Here is a 15,903-nt window from a genome sequence, read left to right on the forward strand (position 1 = left end):
GGAGACTAATGAGTTTAATATAAGGTAAACAAATAAAACGAAATAAAATGACATATATATAAAAATTGAACTCAAAATCTCTTAATTTTAAGCCATAATCTTGTGTCACTATGCATTAACCTCGTTTCCTCTGAAAATGTACAAATTAACTATTGGCAACTTCATTGATGAAACTCCACAAGATTTGGCCTAGTTGTTAGGGGGAGCTCATGTATCCACTCGATCTCACATTCGAAACCCCTCGAAATTTCCGGAGCGCTTTTGGCGTGATTACCCAATCAGTGTGCCTCTGCGGGTTCACGGAATCCCGGGAATTAGTCAGGCGAAGCTCGAACACCCCGGATTAGGGGAAAAAAAAACTTCATTGATGATTACAATATTTATTAGGGCATATAGATACTAAAATTTGATTCTTAATATCTTGATGACTCCCCATAATATTGAAAATATGGATTGTGAGAAAATTACAAACCATCTTTCCAATATCGAAAGTGGTCCTTCAAAGTCGAAATACAATATCTTATAAATCAGATGCATATGGACGCCAAGTGGCACAGATGATCCACCATACGATACGTACATACGAAAAGCTCCAAAATTGCCGTGGTCCTTCAAAGTCGAAATACAATATTTTATAAAACTGCTCTTTTATTTTCCTACCTTAGGAGCTTCAACAACAATGGCTATCTTTCCCACTTTGACGAATAGTGCTCTTTGTGCCATTCTTCTGACCATCATCATCGTCATCTATATCCATACCTCCAGGAAAATTACCAGACGACAGAACCGAATCAGATACAACGGCGGCGGAAAGAAACTCCCGGAACCGTCAGGGTCATGGCCTTTGCTGGGTCACCTCCCTCTACTTGGATCAGATGCCCTCCTCCACCGGGTGTTCGGAGCCATGGCGGATTGCTATGGTCCTGCCTTCTCAATCCGACTCGGGGCACACCAGAACTTGGTGATTAGTTCCTGGGAATTGGTCAAGGATTGTTTCACCACAAACGACAGGGTCTTTGCGACGCGTCCCCGATCCTTGGCTGTCAAGTTAATGGCCTATGACCACGCCATGTTGGGTTTCGCTCCTTATGGCCCTTACTGGAGGGACATGAGGAAGCTCGCAGTAGTTGAACTCCTATCGAACCACCGGCTTGAGCAGCTCCGCCCTGTCCGGGAGACCGAAATCAATCTCTTCCTCAGGGACTTGTACAAGCTGTGGGTGAAGAACGGGCATTGCCCAGTCCAGGTGGAGATGAAGGAGAGGATCGAGGACCTGACAATGAACATCGGAGTATGGACTATTGCAGGTAAAAGGTACCGGAGCACTGGAGGCGGTGATGAGGAGTTGCGACGAGGCCAAAAGGCTTTGGCGGACTTCTCTCAGCTGGTGGGGCAGTTCGTGTACTCCGATGCCATTCCATCTCTTGGATGGTTGGATATGATAAACGGTTCAACCAGTTAAGTGCGTGATGAGTATTTTCAGTTTATGGTGAGTCGAATTTGCCGTAACATTAAGTTTATGACTACTGCGTCTGGATAGGTAAGATGAAGAAGACGGCGAAGGAGCTAGACTGGGTGCTTGGGAACTGGGTCAACGAACATCGGCATCGACGCAAGAGGGACACAGCCAAGATCGACGAGACTGGACGAGACTTCATGGATGTCCTGCTCTCTTCCTTGGATGAAACTAAACTGCCCGCCCATGAGATTGACACTATCATCAAGGCTAATTGCTTGGTAGGTGAAATTAAGTCTTAAACACTAATATTTCTGATTGATGATTCATGTGGAATCCGCCTGGCAAGAGGACAGCGCCACGGCAGTTGGCCGGTGCCCCCATTGCCCTAACCTTATGATGTTCCTCGAGATATGGCACTGTCTTGGACTTTGAACAGGACCTTTATAGCTTTCCGAAAAATGGGAAGTCCTAATCCTTAAATTGCCTGTGGCAGAGTCTAATGTTAGGGGCCAACGACACCACAGTTGTGACTCTCACATGGGCAATCTCCCTGCTCCTGAACAACCGTGAGGCCTTAAAGAAGGTCCAAGATGAGCTCGAACTTCATGTTGGACGGAACCGCCAAGTGGATGAATCAGACATCCCGAATCTAGTCTACCTGAATGCCGTTGTCAAGGAGACGCTCCGTCTCTACCCGGCGGTCCCACTCTCCGTACCACGGGAAGCCATGGAAGATTGCACAATTGGCGGCTTCCATGTTCCGGCAGGCACCTGCCTCCTTGTTAACATGTGGAAGATGCACCGTGACCCGAGAATCTGGTCAGATCCATCCGAGTTTCGGCCTGAGAGGTTTGTCTGATGCTTTCCAACAGCTTATATATAGTAATTTTCATGCTGGTTTTCTTGTCTAAGGCTCACTTTGAATAGACGATAACCTTCCAGTTATAATTACACGTGAGAGAACCACTCAAATCATGATCTCTGAGTTCTTTCACTCGTAAATCTGGCAAGGTTCATGACGACCCATGAGAGCTTGGATGTCAAAGGCCGGGATTTCGAATATATCCCGTTTGGTTCAGGAAGGAGGATGTGCCCGGGAGTGTCATTTGCAATGCAAGTTTTGCACCTGGCGCTTGCTAGACTACTTCACGGGTTTGAGCTGGGAACATTATTGGATTTGAAGGTAGACATGACAGTAAGCCCGGGGCTAACCATGCCAAAAGCAACGCCACTAGAGGTTGTTCTCGCACCGAGGCTGCCTTCGACATGCTACTAGCTCGAACTACTGGGGAATTGTCCATTTGTTGCTAGTTAACTAGATACATAATACCAAATCATTAATCACTTTGAGCAATTACAGTTGTTTTCACACATCTGTCCACTGTCTGAATTTATTTTACCCGAGCCTGTGATTGCGTTCAATGTGTTTAGCCATTGCCATTCTCTTGGACAACTTCATCACTATTTCAAATCACTGTAGAGATTCCCTGAGTGTCAGCTAATGACTCGGTTGAGAATCTGGAAGGAGTAACAGCAAGGTCTCATCAACATTCATGATTGCACCGACATTTTTGAACTGGCCACAGTAGTTAGGTGCAGAAAATATGGTCACGAGTTGCAAAGAATCCAAATCCGTCTTCTATTACCTGAAAAAACAAATTGCCTGAGCATCGTCGATAATTTAGATGACCAAGCAAAAGAGTGGTAAGATCACAAGGTATACCTGATGAGCACGACCAACAAGTTCCAGATCACACTTTACTAAGAATTGTGAAACCGTATTGGCACCGAAGGTGTAGGAGACTCCTCCATCATTCTTGCCCCAACGCTCCATATTGCTGTCCGGGTCTGACCAGAGCAAATCACAGAGCAAGCCCGTGTCGGGCACAGCAGCCGGGTGGGAATATTTCTTATTTGGTCTAAGTTGCTGAGATAGGGAGAGAGTCCTTCGTGGATGCAGAGTATCTTGTCATCAAAACGAGCCGCGATGGGTAAGCAATTGAAACAGTTGATAAAGATTTCCCAAAGCGTTGCATTGAACCGCCATTTACATTCATCAGAGAACCCACATACCAGATTAATGGGAGCACACTCGTGATCCCCTCGCAGAAGAAAGAAGTTATCTGGGTGCTTAATCTTGTAGGCAAACAAGAGGCATATAGTCGCCAAACTCTGTTTCCCATATCCGATATGGTTTCGTAAGAACAAGTAGTTGGTCTTAGGAGGAAAGCCACCCAACTCAAAAAGCCTCAGCAAGTAGGCGTACTGCCCATGAATATCACCTGAAATCACGAACAAGAAGTTCAAAATGCCGAGACATCAAATGAGGTCGTCATGGCCCATGGGACCTTCCAAATTATGATAGAGTTTCCAGAATGAGGAAAATCTCGAAGACACAGAAATATGCCTGGCAGTTTGATTGATTATGAGGAAATGATTCTACACTGCGGCAAAAATCAAACCGGACAAAACGGAGAGTAGCAAATGACGGGCAAAGGAACGCCTAACCACAAATCTTAATCGGAGCCTTGAGCTCTAGCCAGTTGGGCTGCTGAAGAGAAATTTGCTTAGGGGTCATGCAGAGCTTCCTGATCCCCGCTTCAGTGAGTCTGACCTGGTTCCATGGCCAGACCTCACGAGCCATTTGATGATATCATCCAGGCCCGGATATCCAAAATCCCGAGCCAGAACCACCAGTGCTTACGAATACCAATTTTAAAACTGAATCTCCTTCAAGTTATTTCATTTCTAGGCTAAGGCTAATGCCGAGTCTATTCACCTTTTTTCGAGTGTGATGGTTCAGCGCTTTAGCACCAGTTGATCTTTGCTCTTCTACTTCCCTTACTGCTTCATTTCTGGGGGGAAAAAATGAAATCTAACTTGAATGTAAGGGATATAGTTAAGCAATCTGATCATTTCAACCCCGGACAAGTCCTAACCATCAACCTGACTACTCGAATTTTCCATTTTCTGATTCCTTTATTGTGAACACCTATTTTTCACATTCAGACAAACATATATACATAAATATATATGCTCTTGCATTATATTAGAAATATATATGTATATGAATTGGGCTTATTAAATGTTTCATAGGCTTAAGTCCCCCATAACATATTTCCTTTTCCTCCTTACATTTCCACCGCCTTCCTCATATTTCTTTTCCTTTATTTTATACTGTTGTGGCTAGGTTGTCGAAAAGAAAAGGGAGGAAAGAGGTTACGTGGCCATTTTGTCTGAAGCACAGAGAGAGAGAGAGAGAGAGAGATTGGAATGAGAGAGGAAGAGCTCGACTTTGCCATCTGGTTCGATTGTTGACCGATTTCAGGTATGTAGTGTGAATTTCCTTTTTGTTTTGACGGTTGGTGTAGTTGAAACGGGAATAAAGGGAAACAGAGAGAGTGAGAAAAAAAGGGACTTTTGCTGTAGCTCTAGGTAGAATCGTACAAGAGAGAAGTAAGGAATGGAATAGAATGGGAACTGAAAAAGAGAGAAAGCAAAGAGGGGGGAGCTCCGATGGGGGCTCCCCATGCGACCTGCGCACTAGGAGAGGTCGACCGGTGGGTCCAAGACCCTCCGGCGACCTCATCTAGGGCAGCTCGACGGGGAAGCCTCCGATCGGAGGTCCCCTACTTTTTTTCCCCCCCTTTAATTTCTACTTAAAATGAAAAAAATGAAAAAAGAAAAAGAAAAAAAGAAAATCAAGGACCTAAATGATGTAATATGGTCCTAATTTAACACTGTCTTAACGGAAGAACCTAATTGATGTTTCAAAAAGAATCTCTTAATGTATATTCAGTAAAAAAAAAGGACTTATCTGATGTGACAGGGGATCAAAACTTGATGCAAATTTATAAACTCAAGCACTAAAATAATGTGTCTATGCAAACTGAGTGACCTAATTGATGTGTCAAGAATCTAACGAAATGCCTACAAAATAGGAAATATAATCTCAGAAGAATTTGAGATCTTGCCCCTTCCTTTTTAGTTTCGATCTCGTTCACCCATCCCGACAACATCACAAATGTCACCATTAGCCATACGAACTTTCCCACCTTCTATGGATCTATAAGTAGAAAATAATCCTCTATCATGGCAAACATAGAAAGTGCATTCCAAATCAAGAATCCACACGATACATGACATGTCAGATTTAGTGAAAATTTTGGCACATGCATTCCCGACACCCATTGTTGTCAGAATATCTCCATCCTCGTACCTTTCCTTCGCTACTATCGCATTCCCTGAGAGCTCGCCTTGCTTGCCTCTTCGCCTTGGACAATCCTTCTTGAGATGGCCTTCCTCATTGCAATTCCAGTAAATTGGCTTTATACCCCTTGACTTGCTCCTGCCACTAGACCCATTCTTGCTCGATCTGCCCCTTGCTACTAAGCCTTCACCATTGCCTCAATGGTGCTCCATCACCTCCTTCTGTAATTCCTTCGAGTTCAACGATGCCTTGAAATCTTCTAAGTTGATGCTTGTCCTATCATATAGCATGGTATCCACGAAACTCTTATATGCTTTCGGAAGAGAACATGACAACAATAGAGCCGGATCCTCATCTTCAATCTTGACCTCTGTGTTTGCGAGATCCATCATGATCTGATTAAAGAGGTCCACGTGATCATCTATGGAGGTCCCCGAACTCATCTTCAACTGGTAGAATCGTTGCTTCAAGTACAACATGCTCGTCAGGGACTTCTGCTGATATAACGATTCCAATTTCTCCAACACTTTCGGTGCTGAGTCTTGGTCACATACCTCTCGTAGAACTCTATGCAATAGGCTCAATTGGATAGCGCTTAGAGCCTTCGACATCATCGTCTTCCTCTCCGCCGGTGATAAGTCCGCGGGCAACTTCTTCTCTCTTCCTAATACCCCTCAAGGCCATGTTGCACTAGCAAAGCCTTCATCTTGATCTTTCATATCCCGAAGTCGTTTGATCAGTCAAACTTCTCCACCTCGAACTTAACTCCCGACATCTTTGTCTTCTTCAAGACCTCGCTCTGATATCAACTTGTTGCGACAAGATGCTAAATTCGATAAATTTAACCGAGAAGTATGAACAAAGAATACCGGGATATACGTGGTAAAGCCCTCTGAGTGAGGGAAACGTCCACGGACAAAGCAATAGATTCCACTAGATTGATAAATCGGAGATTACAACCTCGAGATCACACTCGTGTTTCCTAGCCCCCCTTACAAGAGCCAAACCGAAAAGAGCCTCACAATCCTCTCGACTCTCACCACTCTCTCACTCTATGAACCCTAGAGACTTCAAGAGAGCAAACCTGAGAACTCCTAAGAAGATTACCCGTGATTCTCACACAATGTGTTGTCTTGATATAAGACCCTCTCCCCTTTAAATAGATACAATACCTTCCTAATATCTCAAAGATATCCTAAATTAGTTCTACAATATTACCCTTTAAAATATTCTACAAATATTCTACAATTATCTCTAAATCCCCTAAAGATAATTTCCCCATTTAAAGATATAAGAAATACACCGAAATCCCGACAAAATAGGAAATATAATCTCAGAAGAATTTGAGATCTCGCCCATTCCTTTTTTGTTCCGATCTCATTACCGCGTCCGGTCTTCGGGTTCTCCACTGAATACGAGACATACTCAACTTTTTTTCATATTGAAATTGAGTATGTGAAGAAGTACAATTAAGAACATGAACTTGTTTGCTAAAATATCACTATATGTATTTATTTGGAGTATTTACCTAAAATGGTCCATGGTTTGTCCATTTTGTCAAATCTATCATATGCTTTTTTTGGTCAAATCTATCCCATAGTTTACTTTTTGCATCAAATCTATCCCGGCGTTATCTTTTCCGTCGACATCTAACGACCATGCTGACGTGGCGCCCACGTGGTAAGTGTGGCCCATTATCTCTCCACGTGCCACATCAGCAAGACCGTTAGATGTCGACGGAAAAGATAACGCCGTGATAGATTTGATGCAAAAAGTAAACCATGGGATAGATTTGACAAAAAAAACATAGGATATATTTGACAAAACGAACAAACCATGAGCCATTTTAAGTAAAAACCCCTATTTATTTAGATATAGGAGTTTGAAGAAAATATACGATATTTGTATGAAAATTAATTGGAATGATGGAATGAGCATTATTTAAGTTTTATGAAGGAATGATCATTCCATCAAATTGGAGAAAAAAGACTATCAAAGTAGAATACTCTTTCCAACTCATTATAAAGATCAAATAGAGTGAAAGGATGAGACATTCATTCCATTCCTTTCCATTCAAGTGTATCAATCGTAATTTGAGAACTTCCTCAGTATATATTTTGGCATAAAGTTGCTGATAGAAATATATAACTGGGACATATATATCCTGTAAGGTGAGGTAATTGATCAAACCTGGAAACGTGAACGGGTGATTGACAAAAAATGATGCTTCAATGGGAACAATGCCAAAGAGGGCAAGTCGAGGGTGTTTGGAAAAATATGTAACTTTAGGTGAATATGGTAAAATCGAAAACATAAGGCCCTTTTAGTACAGGGGAATGAAATGAGTTTTATGGAATGAAATATTATAAATATGGAAGAAACTGGTAATTTTTCGGTTAATATATGAAACTGGTGATGGAATATGCATAACCTTACGCCGAATTAACAAGATATTTATTCTAAAAAGTAAAACATACATCTTCACCTTTTTCATTTTGTTGCGTAAATATGTTGAAATGGTAGAATGAACACTTCTTAACTTTTTTGAAGAAATGCTCATTCCGTCCAGTTTTTAATTCAAATGGTCATTCCAATGAAACGATCATTTTTTTTCGGTGGATTAATGGAATGATCATTTTAGGTTTTACAAAATTACAAGCGCAACTATAGAATGAAATGGAGTGGAATGAGACATTGATTCCTTCTCTTTCCATTCCATTCCACTCCATCCTTCCTACCAAATATGATTTAAAGTTGATTGATACTAAAAATAAAACCTGAGGGACATTGTAATTCGGCCCAAACTAAGTAAGACAAATTACTCTTTCATTTTTTTCAATTTCTATAATTTTCTTTTCTAAGCTAGAATTCCCGCGTTTCTATAAATTCAAATTTTGGGATTGATTAACTGTTTTTTTTTAATAACCAGGGGTGTTTAGTTTTCGCCCAACTAATCCTTCGGGTCCCATACACCCCATGCGACACACGGAACGGATAAATATGGCAAGCCTTAGCAGGTGACCTCAAGGGGATTTGAATTTGAAATCGGGTGAATACTTGTGCTCCTCCTTACCACTAGACTAATCCGCTGAGGTTTAGAATTAATTAACTTACATTTTCTTTTTATGTTGGTGCAAATTAATATACTTGAAGTAGAGACAGAGGTTACCAACAACAAAGAGTGGAGTATTCATAAAATAAATAAATAAAGAGTGGAGTGGTGGTTCTCTTGTTCATCATGCATCGAATTTAATTTCTGAAAGTAGAATAAAAAATTAATGAGTTTATAATAAGGTGAAATATTAGAAAATACGATATGGTTTAAAATTTTTTGAGCCATATTGACTTGTCATGTCAGCAATATTTGACAAAAATATATATAATAGATATGACACAAACAGAAATACATGCATCTGTATGTAAGAGAATAGCATCAAGTCCCCCGATAGATGCATGCAATATCACTATACCCGCATATTTCTGCACCATATAATTTTTTTTATGAAATTTGATGGATTTTTTTGTCTTACTTTCGTTTTCTACTTGGAGACTGAATTTTCCGTCCGGCCAGACTTCTTGTAGTAGACATCATCTTAGAGAAATATGTCCTAGAGCTACAAAAATTTCAGTACAAAATTGTTGATGATTATGAACATAGGATAATCTCAAAAAAAAAAAACAAAAACAAAAACAAAAACAAAAAGTGGAGGGAAATACACTGCACAGCAGCAACAATGAGTCATGACAATAATCAAAAGCTGTGGGCAGATTCCCTGCACCCAAAAAAGAGTCTCTCCCAACAAATCAAAGACAAAGATAACGTTCGATATAGTCCACAAATTCAAACGCGTGCTTTGAATTGAAGTATAGACTAGAGCCAATCACGTCCATACATGTCCTATATGAGGGCACAGATGTGACCATTTTCTTTAGTGCACGGATGTAACACGCAGATGTGTGGTCCGTCGCATCCGCTGGAATATGAGTGTTATTATTTTTATGATAAAACCTTATCATTAGTGGTAAAACCTAGGTCCTTATCATTTGCCTGATAACTATATATTCCGTCTCCAAAAAAAGAAAAATGAATACTATATTTTTTTTAAAAATCAAATTATATTCTCCCCTTTTGACTTTTGTTCACGATGCAACTAAAAAATCAGAACTTGTGGATGGAACCCAGCGTCTGAAAATGAATTTTTTTTTTAATAAAGGAGACTAATGAGTTTAATATAAGGTAAACAAATAAAACGAAATAAAATGACATATATATAAAAATTGAACCCAAAATCTCTTAATTTTAAGCCATAATCTTGTGTCACTATGCATTAACCTCGTTTCCTCTGAAAATGTACAAATTAACTATTGGCAACTTCATTGATGAAACTCCACAAGATTTGGCCTAGTTGTTAGGGGGAGCTCATGTATCCACTCGATCTCACATTCGAAACCCCTCGAAATTTCCGGAGCTCTTTTGGCGTGATTACCCAATCAATGTGCCTCTGCGGGTTCACGGAATCCCGGGGATTAGTCAGGCGAAGCTCGAACACCCCGGATTAGGGGGGAAAAAAACTTCATTGATGATTACAATATTTATTAGGGCATATAGATACTAAAATTTGATTCTTAATATTTTCATGATCCCCCATAATATTGAAAATATGGATTGTGAGAATAAATGACGCAGTGAAACTAAAGAATAATTGTAATCTATTGATTCGCACACGAATGCCAGAAAATAATCTTCTATAACATGTTGATTTTACGAATACCAAGGAATATGCATCAAATTCATTAATTCAATCAAAGCCGAATTTGGAAAATAGAGAATATTCTCTCGAAATTTTATTCATCCAAAAACTACTGTGTTTAGCCGAAGGGCTTACAATGCTTAAATAGGCTTAAACGAAATTATAACGAAGGAAATAACTATTCCGTAAAATAAATTATTCTCTAAAATAAACTATTCCCTAAAAATTACAAAAACGTCCAAATAACATAAAATTGCCCGTTGTCTGCCGCATCATTCTCCTATGAATGGAGAGAATTCGCCCTCGAATCGTCATCATCCGAACTATCACATTAATCTTCACGAATAGAGAGATTAATACGCTTCTGCTGTTTTCTCACTTGCCACTTGAATGCCTTCTTCTCTTTGCGAACTCTTTCTCTTAATTCTTCGTACATAAAATTCCGTACACCTCTTAGCCAATAAACACTTTCACTGAATCTTTGCTTTCTTGATCGAGTCACGTGCACTTCGACCAACTTTGGCAGCTGAATAACCTCTGAAATCGGTGTCGTAAGCATCCATGCATCTTTCTTTACATTGGAAATTTCTTGATCTAGAATATCATCAATCTGAGCACAATAATGAAAAAGTTTATCACCTCTAATATTCTTTAATACAGATTTGTTGATAACGAACGTTGGTTTTCCTTGATTATCAAATACAAATTCAGTAACTTCTTCTTGATCTTCCTCTGGATATTTATCGAAAACTGGATTGGCTTCATCATATGATATGTCTTCGATCCTCTGATCCAATTCGTCATACTCCACAGCATGACTTTGATTAACCGTTCTTCGGGGCAGCATCGTTGATCCAAGAACGAATGCGGCTCTGATACCAACTGACGCAGCAAAACTAAAAAACGATTGTGATATGTTGATTCGCACACGAATGTCAAAAAACAATCTTCTAAAACCTGTTGATCCTACGAATACCAGGGAATATGCATCAAATTCTTTTGATTCAATCAATGCCGAAATTAGGAAAATAGAGAAAATATTCTTTCGAAATTTTATTCATAAAACAAATACTGTGTTTAGTCCTAGGGCTTACAACGCTTAAATAGGCTTAAACGAAATTATAACGAAGGAAACAAAATTATAACGAAGGAAAAAACTATTCCCTAAAAATTACAAAAACGCCCAAATAACATAAAATTATTCGTTTTCTACCGCATTAATAAATATGATAACTAACTCTATACGTAGATAGTCTCGAAAAGTATCAATTTTTTGCTAGTTTCACGGGGCCAATGGAAGCGAAAAATGAACAGAAATTCAAAACTTTATACCCGTGAAACTAATTTCAAGACCTACTAGAAAAATAAGAGTAAATAAAAGCGTACCTGGAATATTTAAAATTGTCGACCGAGCGTCCCACGCGTGACGCCTCTACCGGTATCCACACCCACTTTGTCGACGAGTTTTCGAGATTGGCGGAACTAGCGACCAACACTCGAAAGAAACACCGATGCGACACCCGAAATTTTTAGACTAATAGCCTAATTTGAGTTCAACAATTCAACCCAAATTATATATATATATCTATATATATATATACTTATATGCACGCACATATGCATACACCCGTGTATATATATATATATATATATATCATGTATCAATGTATATATTTATATGTATTCTGCCCCCCTTTTTATAAGCAACAGGGGGAGGAAGAAATTCAATTCTAGCCGATGTGGGACAAGGGAATTAAGAATCCCAAATTGCCATGTGTCCTCACATAGATCGTGCATTAATTGGATCCATTTTATCTAATAAATCGAGTCTTATTAATCAACAAATTTAATCTCATTAAATATCCGATTAATCGGTCGCACCATAAATCATCTAATCTCTATTAGACAATTTTATTATTTCAAAATATCTCGTCAATTTAGTCGTAGTGTGTGACCCTGTAGGTTCCCAATTACGTTGACAGTAATATCGAAATCTCTATTTCAATATCACAAACAGTGAGCGGCATCTAGCAATGCATCGCTGTTACTCAAATAATCGAAAAGTCAATTTCTCGACGAACCTTGTGACTTACGTTACCGTGTAATATAATCTCATTGTCCTCTATATCTCTATTGAGCCCAAGGCATGGTCGATGACATCCTTGTATGGCTCAATATATCTCTTTCTTGGTTTACCAGGTAAGTCTATCAGAACAAATGAGTTCGATATCGCTATATCGACTCATTTGATATCGACTCATTTGGGTATGCATACACTTTTAGACTTAACCACCAAGTGGCTGTGAGATATCGCTCCCGTTATGTAGGAGGGACAAATCCTATCTTGGTCACTTACATTCCTCTCCATGCTCTGTGGTATACCCAATAACTGTCTTTATAACCAGCCTGTTACGGTGGCATTTAACAGTATCAAAGTATATGACATTACATGTAGGAATCCATGGTGACCTCAAGTCAAAGGATCATTACACTATAGTCACTTTGAGATATGCTAATGACAGTCACGTAACAACCCATGTAGCAATCTCATAACGGGTCAGTCCAATACACATTACTCTTAATGTATACATGTGGTGTGACTTGATATCTTCATATCCATGACCTGTGAGACTTGGTCATCAATCAACACCCACACTAGTCTAACCGTATTATCGTTGTCCTAATTAACGATAATACTTTGACTAGGGACATTTAGGAATAATGTTCAGTAATTATAGGATCTCACAATCAAGTCACACTTGATGCATATTGAACCTACTATTCCAAAGACGTTATTGTGTAAAATCATATTTAGCGCAATCTACACAATAACAGAAATGCCTCGTAATATAATGAAATACATGTCATATTACAGAACTGATGATAGATTGTCTCGAGGGTATACACCAATTCCCAACAATCTCCCACTTGCACTAGAGCCAATCTGGCATCTGTCTAATGCCAATAGATCTAGTGTGAGCCTCGTGCTTGCGCTGCACAAAAGGTTTCGTAAGTGGATCTGCGAGATTCTCATCTGTTGATATTCTGCATATCTTCACATCTTCTATGTCGATGATCTCGCGAATGAGATGGATGCGCCTGAGTATATGTTTGGATCGCTGGTGAGACCTAGGTTCCTTAGCCTGCGCAATGGCTCCATTGTTGTCACAATAGAGATCCACTGGGTTTGCGATGCTAGGAACCGCAGCAAGTTCTGTCACGAACTTCTTGATCCAAACGGCCTCTTTTGCGGCATTAGAGGCAGTAATATACTCGGCCTCTGTGGTAGAATCGACTACTGTCTCCTGCTTGGAACTCTTCCAACTTACAGCACCTCCATTTAGGCAGAACACATACCCTGACTGCGATCTACTGTCGTCCTTATCGGTCTGGAAGCTAGCATCGGTGTAACCTCTTACAACGAGCTCTTCTTCGCCTCCATATACCAAAAACATCTCCTTAGTCATTCGTAAGTACTTAAGGATGTTCTTTACTGCGATCCAGTGTCTCTCACCTGGATCTGATTGGTATCGACTCGTCATACTCAAAGCATATGAGATATCTGATCGAGTGCATAACATAGCATACATGATGGATCCAATAGTTGACGCATATGAGATCCTATTCATGCGGTCCCTCTCCTCTCGAGTAGAAGGACTCTGAGCCTTCGAAAGGCTTATGCCATGTAATATAGGCAGCGACCCTTTCTTAGAATCCTGCATGCTAAAGCGCCGAAGCACTTTATCTATGTATGCACTCTGACTTAGGCCAAGCAATCTCTTGGATCTATCTCTATAGATCTTGATACCTAGTACGTAGGTAGTTTCGCCTAAGTCCTTCATAGAGAAACACCTTCCCAACCAAGTTTTCACAGACTGTAGGGAAGGAATGTTATTCCCGATTAGAAGTATGTCGTCTACATACAACACCAGGAAGATCACTATGCTCCCACTAACTTTCTTGTAAACACAGGGTTCATCTTCATTCTTAATGAAACCAAACTCTTTGATTGCATCATCAAAACGAAGATTCCAACTTCTAGAAGCTTGCTTCAGTCCAAAAATAGACCGTTGTAGCTTACAAACCTTTCCGGTACAATGTGGATCGACAAAACCCTCAGGTTGTGTCATAAACACATCCTCGAGGAGCTTCCGTTCAGGAAAGCAGTTTTGACATCCATTTGCCAGATTTCATAATCATAATAAGCTGCAATTGCAAGCAAGATCCTGATGGATTTAAGCATAGCCACCGGGGAAAAGGTTTCGTCATAATCAATACCATGAACTTGTCTGAAACCTTTTGCCACAAGTCGGCCCTTAAAGGTAATCACATTACCGTCCATGTCAGTCTTCTTCTTGAAGACCCACTTACACCCAATGGGTTTTGCCCCTTCAGGTGGATCAACCAAAGCCCATACTTGGTTAGTGTACATGGACTCCATCTCAGATCTCATGGCCACCAGCCATTTCTCAGAGTCAGGGCCTATTACGGCTTCCGCATAGGTTGTAAGCTCATCATCATCTATGAGCAATACGTCATTGTTTTGAGTCACAAGAAATCCATATCTCTCGGGCTCATGACGTATCCTACTGGACCTGCGAGACTCCTGTGTTACATGTGCAGAAGATTGTGCCACAACACCTTGTGGTACTTGCTCTGCAACCTCACCTGTCGATTGGTCAATGTCATTTTGTGGTAGAACTTCCCCAAGTTCTAATTTCCTCCCACTAGTTCCTTTGGAGAGAAACTCTTTCTCAAGGAATACCGCAGTTCGAGCAACAAACACTTTGCCCTCGATGGGATTATAGAAATAGTATCCTCGAGTTTCCTTAGGATACCCCACAAAGTAACATTTGTCCGATTTAGGGCCAAGCTTATCCGAAGACAACCTCTTCACATAAGCTTCGCAACCCCATATCTTTAAAAAAGACATCTTGAGACGCTTCCCATACCACATCTCATATTGTGTCCTTTCAACTGATTTCAACGGAGCATTGTTTAATATGAGAGCAGCTGTCTGTAGAGCATATCCCCAGAAGGAGTCATGTAAGTTTGCATGACTCATCAAAGATCGAACCATATCTAATAAAGTTTGATTCCTCCTTTCAGCTACACCATTTCACTGTGGTGTTCCAGGTAGAGTCAGTTGAGATAAAATCTCACACTGTTTAAGATAGTCAGCGAACTCATAGCTCAAATATTCACCTCCTCGATCTGATCGAAGAACTTTAATGCTCTTACCCAACTGATTCTCCACTTCATTCTTAAATTCTTTGAACTTTTCAAAGGATTCAGATTTGTATTTCATCAAATACACATATCCAAATCTACTGAAATCATCAGTAAATGTAATGAAATAGAGATACCCACCTCTAGCAAGCTTGTTCACTGGTCCACATACATCGGTATGTATGAGAGCCAGATGATCACTAGCTCGCTCACCTTTTCCGGTAAAAGGGGCCTTAGTCATTTTCCCCATTAAG

At 40.2% G+C, this 15,903-nt stretch overlaps 1 protein-coding gene and 1 pseudogene across 1 annotated transcript; one reads left to right on the plus strand and one right to left on the minus strand.

The window, feature by feature from the left end:
* The first annotated feature begins 556 nt into the window (after nt 1–556).
* LOC116196737 (xanthotoxin 5-hydroxylase CYP82C4-like) lies at nt 557–2,901 on the plus strand. Its single transcript, XM_031526609.1, has 4 exons — nt 557–1,457; nt 1,541–1,737; nt 1,953–2,308; nt 2,471–2,901. Exons 1-4 carry the CDS (start codon nt 680–682, stop codon nt 2,733–2,735), a joined length of 1,596 nt encoding a protein of 531 aa, XP_031382469.1. The 5' UTR covers nt 557–679; the 3' UTR covers nt 2,736–2,901.
* Nucleotides 2,902–2,953: 52 nt separating this feature from the next.
* Nucleotides 2,954–4,103, minus strand: LOC116193583 (annotated as a pseudogene).
* Nucleotides 4,104–15,903: the final 11,800 nt, after the last annotated feature.

Source organism: Punica granatum, chromosome 2, assembly GCF_007655135.1.
Source record: "Punica granatum isolate Tunisia-2019 chromosome 2, ASM765513v2, whole genome shotgun sequence".
NCBI lineage: Eukaryota > Viridiplantae > Streptophyta > Magnoliopsida > Myrtales > Lythraceae > Punica > Punica granatum.

Excerpts from the sequence above, each read along its gene's own strand:
- LOC116196737 (XM_031526609.1), top strand. The coding sequence starts at position 680 with ATGGCTATCTTTCCCACTTTGACGAATAGTGCTCTTTGTGCCATTCTT. Across the intron at positions 1,458-1,540 it reads TATGATAAACGGTTCAACCA|GTAAGATGAAGAAGACGGCG; the intron begins GTTAAGTGCGTG and ends GCGTCTGGATAG. Across the intron at positions 2,309-2,470 it reads TCCGAGTTTCGGCCTGAGAG|GTTCATGACGACCCATGAGA; the intron begins GTTTGTCTGATG and ends AAATCTGGCAAG.